Consider the following 11,139-nt stretch of genomic DNA (forward strand, 5'->3'; position numbering starts at 1 on the left):
GAGAGGCAGAGGTAGGAAGACTGCCATGAGTTCTAGGCCACCCTGAGATTACCTAGTGAATTCCACGTCAGCCTTGGCTAGAGTGAGACCCTACCTTGAAAAACCAAAAAAAAAAAAAAAAAAGAATCTAACTTTTTAAATATGTATTTATTTGCAAAGAAAGAGAGAGAGAGAGAGAGAGAGAGAGAGAAAGAATGACTGAATAAATGAATGGGCATGCCAGGGCTTAGTACCACTGCAAATGAACTCCAGACACATGCACTGCTTTGGGCATATGGCTTTAGCTGTACTGAAGAATAGAATCTAGGCCTTCGGACTTTGTAAAATAGCATCTTTAACCACTGAGCAATCTCTCCAGGCTAAAACTGCAATAAATTTTAATCATGGAATGTTCTTTTGATTATCATCAGACCCCTTCCTCATAAAGTGTCAGCAATATTGTCATTGTCTTAAGTGATTACAAATTGGAACACTACAGAATGAGTGAAATATGTAATTGAACAATTTCTTATATGTATTATACCACCCAAAATACAATCAAAATAGTCCTTTTACTTAGTGCACATTGGGTCCCAGGGATCAATATTATCTTGCCATCTACCTGTCATAGATGATAAGTCCCAAAAGTATTGGACTTTACTAAAATGCTATGTTAAAATCATGGCAGTAGTTACATACCAACTTTGGGTAATTTCTAAATGAATTTCTCTGCAGAGTCAATAAAATTGAATAGTGGTGTGGAGTTTGAAGATATGAGATCGTTATTTCATAGAATCAGGTTCCCAATCCCCCCGTCAGAAAGTCCATAGTGACTTCACATTCATGAGGCATAAAAAGGACACATTGGAATTTTGTGTAAAGGCATGCAATCACCTATTTCTCAAATACTTGAAAAGAGAGTTTAGGTGACAAGTTGAGACAGCATAATCTGTTTATACCAGGCTGGCTTTGAGTTCTTTCTCTCTCTCTTTTTTTTTATTTTGGCTTTTCGAGGTAGGGTCTTACTGTAGCTCAGGCTGACCTGGGATTCACTACCTAGTCTCAGGGTGGCTTCAACCTCATGGCGATCCTCCTACCTCTGCCTCCCAAGTGCTGGTATTAAAGGTGTGCGCAACCATGCCCAGTTGGCTTTGAGTTCTTTATCCTCTTGTTTCTGCCTCCTGAGTATTGGGGGCTTGCAAGTATACACTACCATGCCTGTCTAAAATATTTCATTTTATTTGACATTTTTAATCCATTTTGACCGATAACCTTTTATTGTGCCATTAGATATAATATTTGTATATGATACAGATCTTAGTGAAGCCAGAGATAGTTTATTTGTGAAACATAGAAACATTCTAACTTTAGTGGATTATAGTATAAACAGCTGAGGAAGTAATCATGTGTTTCCAGGCCACCAAGTTGAAGTACATGGAGATAGAAGCAGAACGGAGAGAACGCTTCAGATAGAAAGATCCTTAAGAACCTTCCATAGACTTAAATTCTAAGGAAAACCCCACAAAGGTGGACAAGGTGTGCTTTGTCTTTGTTACTCCAGTATGCTGAGATGCAACAATTCAGTGTCATTTATAAAAACACATGAGAAAAAGGTAGGCGATATCAAAGTGTGCTAGCGTATGCATTCCTAATCTTGTATGTAAGGCTTAACTAGAGAAATTATACCACAACTGCTGTGCCTCATGCTAAAGTGTTGCCAGTGAAATAAAATGGTGAATCTGTCTTTACCTCTTTGAGTTTTTCTTTTAATTTTTTATCTTCAGAATTCCTTTTTGCAAAATAACAGAGTCATTTCATGCAAAACATAGGTTTTTTTTTTTTTCTTTAAAAACAGATAAAGGAAGAAATGAGCTTACCTGGAGACTTGGGGCTTCACCCTTAAATTCTTGAAAACCTATGGTAGTTAACAAAGAGTCCCTTTTCTCACAGCTGCCTTGGCTGATAAGTGTGTCCACATAATTGGGCTGTGGGAAGATAATATGGCTCTTCCGAGAGTCTGCAGTGAGAGAAACCTCATGGGAATAGGTTTGTAGGAAAGGCTGAACTCCATCCATACCTACGAAGTGTGAGGCAGGCTCATCCTGTAACCCACCACCTGTGTCCTGTAACAGGCGTGACTTGTGCCAGCGCCATAGTCTGAATGCCAGCAGCCCAATGACAAAGACAAGGAAAATGCAAGAAACAGTGGCCACTGCCACCACTAGGTAGAGCGTGAGGTCTGAATCATCAGGGTCACTGGGAGTCCCGATACTGCCCAGATCTTCCAGGACATCAGGAATGCTGTCAGCTACAGCTATAGTGATTGTGACAGTAGCTGAGAGAGGGGGTTGGCCATGGTCCTGCACAGCCACCACCAGGCTCTGCTTGAGGGCATCTCGTTCCAGCAGGGCCCGTGCTGTGCGCACCTCGCCTGTGTGCAGCCCCACGGAGAAGAGCCCTGGCTCGCTGGCCTTGAGCAGGCGGTAGGACAGCCAAGCATTTGGGCCTGAGTCTCTGTCCACAGCCACTACTTTGGTCACTAGATAACCAGGTTCTGCAGAGCGAGGTGCCAGCTCCACACCGGTGGATCCATCATTTGGATGGACAGGGTACAGGATCTCAGGCGCATTGTCATTTTTGTCCAGTACAAACAGGTTCAATGACACATTACTGCTGAGAGGTGGCTCCCCACTGTCACAGGCCGTCACTCTTAGTTGTAGATTCCTAAACTGCTCATAGTCGAAGGATCCAAGTGCATACAGGACACCAGTGTCGGAATTTACAGAGATGTAAGATGACACTGGCATACCATGAATGGTGTCCTCAGCCAAGGAATAAGTGACCTGGGCATTTTTGTCACTGTCAGGGTCATGTGCCGTCACTGAGAAGATGGAGGCGCCTCTAGGATTGTTCTCAGGGATGTAGATGGAGTAAGAGGAATCAGAAAAGGTAGGTGGGTTGTCGTTGGTGTCTGTCACATGAATGGATATGTAAGTTTCTGTGCATAATGGGGGAGTTCCACCATCTGTGGCTTTCAGTGTGATGTTGTACACGGAGAGTTTTTCCCGGTCCAGGTTTTGTGCTGTGACCAATCTGTAATAATTATCAATTGATTGCTGTAACTTAAAAGGCAGATTTTCTGGAAGAGTACAAGTCACCTCACCATTCTTCCCCGAATCTTTGTCTTGGAGGGAGAAAAGAGCAACTACTGTCCCTGGAGTTGCGTCTTCAGGGACTGAGCTGGTTACAGATGTTACAGTCACTTCTGGGGCATTGTCATTCACATCTAAAACCGTGACCAGTACTTTTGCCTTTGTCAGACTGCCAGGTCCATCCTGAGCCTGCACTTCCATTTCGTAGAAACTGGATTCCTCATAATCCAGACCCTTTAAAGTTGATAATTCTCCTGTAAGGGAGCTCAGATGGAATATCTGTAGAATCTTTGGAGTTATTTTCCGAAAAGAGTATGTCACTTCCCCATTGACTCCTTCATCCAAATCTACAGCCTTTACTGTGAGAAGTCTTGTGCCTACTGGCACGTTCTCAGGGACTGTCACTTGGTACTGAGGCAGAGAAAACACTGGTATGTGATCATTCACATCCACCACTGTCACGTGGATGCTGGCGGTGCCAGATAGAGGTGGGTCCCCACCATCATAGGCTGTGAGGACCAGGTGGTGAATCCCCTCTTGTTCGCGATCAAGAGCCTGCTCCAGCACCAGTTCCGGGTACTTAGTTCCATCATCTCCACTTTGCACAACCAGGGAGAAGTGGCGATTGGGGCTTATCTGGTATCCCTGAAGTGAGTTCACACCCACATCTGCATCTGCTGCCTCGGTTAGTGGAAACCGCATCCCAGGAGCTGCATTCTCCATTATTTTTACGTTTATTTCTTCTGTCAAGAATCTAGGAGCGTTGTCATTAACGTCCATTATTTCCACTTCTATGGGATAAAGATTCATTTTATCTTCCATCAAGATGTTGAAGCTCACCAGACAACGTGCGCTCGGAGCGCAGAGTTCCTCCCTGTCTATCCTGCCCGCGGTGACCAAGTTACCACTTCGCATATTGAGAGAGAAAAGCTGCGTCCTACCTTTGGAGACGATGCGAACTCCACGCTCCGTCAGCTCCCGAGCCTCCAGCCCCAGGTCCTTAGCGATATTACCCACAAAAGACCCTTTGTCTGTCTCTTCAGACACGGAGTAGAAAATTTGTCCGGCCCAGGCTTCCCACCAGGTCCCCAAGAGGATGGAGAGCAGGATGAAGCCTTTGCAGTCTCTGCCCCTCTGCCGCGGCGCCATTGTCGCCCTGCGGGTCTCGCTGGGGCCTTGGGGGGGTCTGGAAATGCGCTTCTCTACAGGCGTCTCTGCGCGGACCCTTGGTACTCGCAAGAGAAGCCGAGAATCCAGCAGCATGGACGCTTGCGTCTGGTGCAGATCAGAAGGGAGCTGGTCTCAATCTGCCCTTTCTTTGTGCCGAGAATCCAGCAGCATGGACGCTTGCGTCTGGTGCAGATCGGAAGGGAACTCGTCTCAATTTGCCCTTTCTTTGTTCCAAGAATCCAGCAGCATGGACGCTTGCGTCTGGTGCAGATCGGAAGGGAGCTGCTCTCAATCTGCCCTTTCTCTGTGCTGTAAAACTCGGAGTTTCTATCGGGTCCCTGGCACCATTTTCCCCCAGGTTGGTGAGTAGCGGCGCTCAGAGTCCTTTCGAAGCAACTGCACCCATATTGAAAATAAACTCATCTTCCAGACAATTGTTTTTCTTTAATATTTCCTTTTATATAAGTTACTTCTCTCCAGATATCATCGATATGCCTTAAAGATGCATTTTAAGGCACTCAATTGTGCAAACGTGTTCACAGACCCTACTGATGACCCCTAATAAGTTTTTAAAAATCTCATTCACATTGCAGTTTTTAATTTTATTTTTAATATATCTTATTTATTTGTTTATTTGAGAGAGAGAGAGAGAGAGAGAGAGAGAGAGAGAAAATGAATGGGCGCTAGGGCCTCCAGCCACTGCAAATGAATTCCAGATGCCTGCACCCCTTGTGCCTCTGGCTTACGTGGGTCCTGGAGAATCAAACCGGGATCCTTTGGCTTTGCAGGCAAACGCCTTAACCACTAAGTCATCTCTCCAGCCCTCCAAATTGCAACTTTTAAGTTACTTTCTTGGGCACCAACATGATCATGCTTTATTGCACATAGAAAAAAAGTCATTTCAGGTAGAGAACTAACGACACACACACGGTAAAGAGCTTCATATTAAAGTTTTCTAAGATATTCTGAAAAATGACACTAAACAGTAGAGATCTTTACTAGGCAACAAATACAAATTTAACAAACCATAACATAAGTCTACTGTATCAAATTGAAAAATCTTAGTCTTAAATGCTTCATGTTATTATTGACCGAATTCATGGGAAGAACTCCAATGCTCTTTTTTTTTCTTTTTTACTTGAAAGTCTATTTTTCTCTCTCCCTAGGCCCTTGGTTGATTTTTTAAAAACTTTCTTTATTAAACATACTTTAATTGAAGATTTGTTTGTTTATTCAGTATCAAACACATATGTATTTTACAAAGAAGTATGCATACTATAGGTGTGCGCTCAGATTATTCCTTTCCCTTTGACCACTACTACTTTAAAAGAAGTCTGATCAGAAGTGGATGGTTAACACAGATGACAAAACACCCCAAATCACTTGTAGATTAGTTTTTCCGATGTCAAGGCTCAGTAATGCTCAAGCTCTCTGATATTTTAACTTAGTGTTGGTGATTTGTATGATGGGGTGATTAAAGAGTCTTATTTAGTCAGAAAATAACAAATTCCATGATCAAAAGGATATTTGACAGTTGTTCGAGTGAATAAATGACTATTGGAAAAGTAGGATGTGATAGATTCTTCTGTGGTGAAATGTTTGACTTGCTTAAATGAAATTTTCATGGGTAATTCAGGTGAGACTAAAATAAACAAGACCACTATGCATAAAGCCTAGTTACTTAGCTTATGCCATACTGATGGCTATCCAGAATGTAGTTTAAACCATCTGTAAGTAATGATATAGTAAAATAGCATTCATTCTCTCAGAATGTATAAAACAAATCATATTTGTGAGGCTATTTAATTATATACACCTAACACACAAAACACAATTTGTTTGAAAAAGTTAATTTATTAAATTCTCACTTAAAAAATCAAAGAGTTATATCATCCATGTCAAAGCAAATGTCTGATTTGAAAGCATATGGTTGGAAGCTCTTGATTAGCAATATATGTGTTTGGAAACGAAATAAATACTTGTATAATAACTACAGAAATGTAACTACTACAATGTGGCTTAGGAAAAACATGTCTTACTCTTATTTTAAAGCTGTTAAACTTTGTGTTGTAAGTCAGTTTATATTTATTTATGTACTTATGAGAGAGAGGGAGGGAGGGAGGGAGGAAGGGAGAGAGAGAGCGAGAGAGAAAGAGAGAGAGAGAGAGAGAGTGAGAGAGAGAGAGAGAGAGGGAGAAAGAGAGAGAATGGAAGCACCGGGGCCTCTAGCCCCTGCAAAACAAACTCCAGATGCATGTGCCACTGTGTGCATCTGGCTTATGTGGGTTCTGGGAAATTAAAGTTGGGTCCTTAGGTTTTGCAGGCAAGTGCCTTAACTGCTAAGCCATATCTCCAGCTCTGCATTACTCTTATTTAAAAGCATCATCTAGTCAGGTACAATGGCACTCACCTGTAGTCCCAACACTTAGGAAGCAGAGGCAGAGGATTGCACGTTTGAGGACAGTCTGGGCCACATTGCAAGTTACAAGCCACAGTGTGCTACGGAATGACATGGTCTCGTTTTCTTTTCTATGTTCATTTTTTCTATTCTTTCCCATTTTCTATTCTTCTCTTCTTCTTTTTCTGTCTGTTCTTGCTTCTTTCTTCTATCTTCTCTCTCTTGCTTGCTTCTTTTCCTTTTTCTCTTCTTCTTTCCTCCTTCCTTCCCTTCCTTCCTTCCTTCTTTCCTTCCTTCCTTCCTTCCTTCCTTCCTTCCTTCCTTCCTTCCTTCCTTCCTTCCTTCCTTCCTTCCTTCCTTCCTTCCTTCCTTCCTTCTTTGTTGTTTAGGAACTCAGGGCTTCTACTTTTTTCAGTACTGAAGATTAAAACTAGGGATTTGCACATGACTGACAAGAGCTCTACCACTGGTCTCAGTGTCCACACTGTAAATATTACCTTTGTTAATACTGAAAAAAATCAAATTATAAAAGAAACTATCATACATTATCAGTATGTCTTCTCAATTATGTTTCTCTTACATGTGTGTACCAAATTCAAGTGCTTAAGTGGCCAATCCTCCACAAATCATAGAACTCTTTAACTCAATACTGGAAAAATTCTTGGCTACAATGGAGTTCAACAATTCATCAAAATATAGAGTCCCTCATACTTCATTAATTCTAGGGCCACCAATTTACTTCTTTTTAAAATTTTTATTTATTTATTCACTTATTTATTTGTTATTTATTAGAGAGAGAGAGAAAGAGAGGCAGAGAGAATGAGAATGGGCACACCAGGGCCTCTATCCACTGCAAATGAATTCCAGATGTATGCGCCACCATGTACATCTGGCTTATGTGGGTTCTGGGAAGTCAAACCTGGGTCCTTAGGCTTTGCAGGCAAGCACTTCAACCACTAAGCCATCTCTCCAGACCCAATTCACTTTTTTTTGTTGAGGTAGGGTTTCACTCTAGCCAAGGCTGACCTGGAATTCACTCTGTAATCTCAGAGTGGCCTCGAACTCATGGCGATCCTCCTACCTTGGCCTCCTGAGTGCTGGGATTAAAGGCGTGCGCCACCACACCCAGCCACTTTTTTTTGTTTTTTTTTTTTTTTTTGAGACAGAGTCTCATAGGCTGGCTTCAAATTTGTTATTCTCCTGCTCCAGTCTCCTCAGTGCTAGTATTACAGGGGAGTGCCACCATATTTAGCTAGTCATCAGTAATATACTATTGAGAAATGACAACAGTAGCATCTCCTACATCTCTAGCAATCCATTTCTTGTTAGAACAACTTTGACAATGAAAAACTTTGTTATTTTCTGTTCAATAAGCCATGACTTTTTTTTTGCATCTTTGTTTTGAGGCAAGCCCAACAGACTGTCTTTTATTATGTGAGAGAGAAAGACAGGGAGGGAGGGAGATAGATAGAGAAAAAGAGAGAGAGAGAGAATGAGAATTGGTGTTCTGGGGGCCTCCAGCCCCTGCACTTGAACTCCAGACCTGTGTACCCCTTGTGCACATGTGGGACCTTGCTCGCTTGTGTCACTGTGTATCTGGCTTACATGGGACCTGGAGAATTGAACATGAGTCCTTAGGCTATGCAGGCAAGCACCTTAGCCGCTAAGCCATCTCTCCAGCCCGCATCTTTTGACCATAATGAATAAAACTAAAAATTACCCACAATGATAAGATACTCATCTACAAATATTTAAATTTATAGTTCCTATATGTTACATATAGCATTCCCATATGATAAAAGCAATATTTTATCTGGACTAAAAATGCTAAATTCCTTAAAATTTTTCTTGAACCATATTAATCCTTCATTCTATAATCTCCTATTCTGCATTTTAGTGATTATTTTGTATAAGTGATTTTACATAAAAATTCATATTAATTATTAAATAATATGAAGTACACAGTATGTATACATAATTCAACAAGGCACAAAATACCAGGTGGTTACATTTATTTAACAATTTAGAAATTATAACAGTGATGATGTCCAAACACTTGGTTACTATACTGCTTTATACTTCAAAAAATATTTCATAAAGTGGTTTTTATTTATTACTATTATTAGTAGTATTTTGGTTTTTTGAGGTAGTGTCTCACTGTAGCCCAGGCTGACCTGGAATTCACTATGTACTCTCAGGGTGGCCTTGAATTTACAATGATCCTCTTACCCCAGCCTCCAGAGTGCTGGAATTAAAAGTGTGCACCACCACACCTGGCCATAAAGTGGTTTTCATTTCATTTTCCCAGGCTTTTTTGATACAGATAAGGACAGATTAAAAAAAAAAAACAAAAAATATTAAATTTTAGTTTTTACTTGACACTTGTTTTGTTTTTCTTTTTTGATGCTTTTGTCTTTTTTGTTTTTGTTTCTGTTTTTTCAAGGTAGGGTCTCACTCTGGCCCAGGCTGACCTGGAACTCCCTATGTAGTCTCAGGGTGGCCTCAAACTCACAGCAGTCCTCCTACCTCTGCCTCCTGAGTGCTGGGATTAAAGACATTCACTACCATGCCCGGCTAGTTTATCCTTTTGGCTTGCTCAAATGAATGACAGATGGTTCTAGCAATATTATTCAGTTGTTTACATATTAAAATTAGTTATTACCTTCTATAGCCATCAATGATTCCTTTTTTGAAATTTATATTTTATTATTTTATTACTATTTCATTTTATTTTATTGATTAGACAGAGACAGAGAGAGAGAGGAAGAAAGAGAGAGTGGGCATGCCAGGGCCTCTAGCCACTGCAAATGAACTCCAGATGCATGCGCCACCTTGTGCATCTGGTTTATGTGGGTTCTGGGGCATTGAGCCTGGTTCCTTAGGCTTCACAGGCAAGCACCTTAACTGCTAAGCCATCTCTCCAGCTCTTATCAATGATTATTATTGTAAAAATTTAAGTCATAAGAATAAAAATGCCATTTGTTGCCACTACTGGAGCAGCAGAGGCAGAAATGAAATTCATTCTGTTTGTGATCTCTGTCCAGTTCAAGAATTATAAAATACATTTCAATGCACCTTTACACATTTGGAGGAAGATTATGTTTTCCTCTGTTTCTAAGGAGCCATGAGAGAAGTACAATGTTTGATCTATGACCAGCCAAGAGGATGATGTCCAGGTTGTATAGTGACACCATAAAGGATAGCAGATTAACAAAACAGTCCAGGTTTACAGGAAGAAATGTGTCATCTACACTGAATAGGGACAGTAGGAAAAGATTAATGGGCTAACTCTCCATGTAGGCATTCACCCTAGCAAGGTGGTTATCACCAGGCTAAAACCAAATGATGACCAAGAAGAGGTCCTGGAACTGAAAGCCATATCTTACCAACCAGAAGGGGAAAGAACAAATTAGGGCTGGAGAGATGGCTCAGTGGTTAAAAACACTTGCTTGCAAAGCTTGTCAGTCTGGGTTTGATTTCCTAGCACACATGGAAAGCCAGATGCACAAAGTGGCACATGCATCTGAAGTTCATTTGTAGTGGCAGGAAGCCCTCATTCTCTATCTTCTTATTTTGTTTTGTTTTTCAGGGTAGAGTCTCACTCAAGTCCAAGCTGATCTGGAAGTCAGTATGTAGTCTCAGGGTGGCCTTGAACTCACAGTGATTCTCCTACTTCTGCCTCCTAAGTGTTGGGATTAATGGCATGTGCCACCATGACTGGCTCTCGCTCTCTCTTAAATAAACAAATATTTTTAAAAAGGAAAAGGGAAAATTGAGAAGATGCAGGAATAAAGTCATCTTCATTCAAGTTCAAACAAGAGACTGTGTCTCAATAAATAAGGTAGAGAAGAACTAAGGGAGGAATCCAATGCTAAACTATTTCCACACACAGGTATGCATATGTGCGTGGGCCCCCAAATTCTCACACATGGGAACATACACACACACATATGCATGCACACAACACACAAAAGAAAAGAAGAAAGGTTGTTTTTGACTTATAGTTTCAGAGTTTTCAGTGCACTGCAAATGAGTTCCTTTGCTTTTAGACTGATGAAGCTAAATATCATGACAGGAAGGCAGCATGTGGCAGAGAAAAGCTGCTAACCTCATGGCAGCCTTGACACAGAGAAAGCACAGGCCCAGGAACACTCACAACTTTCAAGGGCATGCCTCCCCTAGCAACCAACTTCCTTCAATCAAGCCCCACCTTCCACTGCTTCCATCACCTCCCAATAGTCCGTTCATTTATGAACCCATCATTGATTTAATCTGTTGATGACAGGGCCTACACAACCCAAATCATTTCCCAATACCCCACCTCTGATCACTACTGGCATCAGATACCAAGCCTTCAATACATGAATCTCTGGGGGTATACTTCATATGCAAACTATAACATATGATTCACTGCAAAAGACACTGGTCAGAGAAATCTTA

General features: G+C 41.3%; 1 protein-coding gene across 8 annotated transcripts in view; it reads right to left on the reverse strand.

The window, feature by feature from the left end:
• The window catches only part of LOC101593421 (protocadherin gamma-C5), a 233,811-nt gene that overhangs the window by 159,613 nt on the left and 63,059 nt on the right, over positions 1 to 11,139 (reverse strand). Inside the window, exon 1 of one of the 8 annotated variants that reach the window (XM_045132570.1) lies at positions 1,857 to 4,610. The exons of the other annotated variants lie outside the window; for them this stretch is intronic. Within the exon in view, the coding sequence (XP_044988505.1) occupies positions 1,857 to 4,394 (2,538 nt within the window). The 5' untranslated portion in view covers positions 4,395 to 4,610. Of the gene's footprint in view, positions 1 to 1,856; positions 4,611 to 11,139 lie in introns of those variants that run through there. 8 annotated transcript variants of the gene reach the window in all.

Source organism: Jaculus jaculus, chromosome 13 (assembly GCF_020740685.1).
Source record: "Jaculus jaculus isolate mJacJac1 chromosome 13, mJacJac1.mat.Y.cur, whole genome shotgun sequence".
Lineage (NCBI taxonomy): Eukaryota > Metazoa > Chordata > Mammalia > Rodentia > Dipodidae > Jaculus > Jaculus jaculus.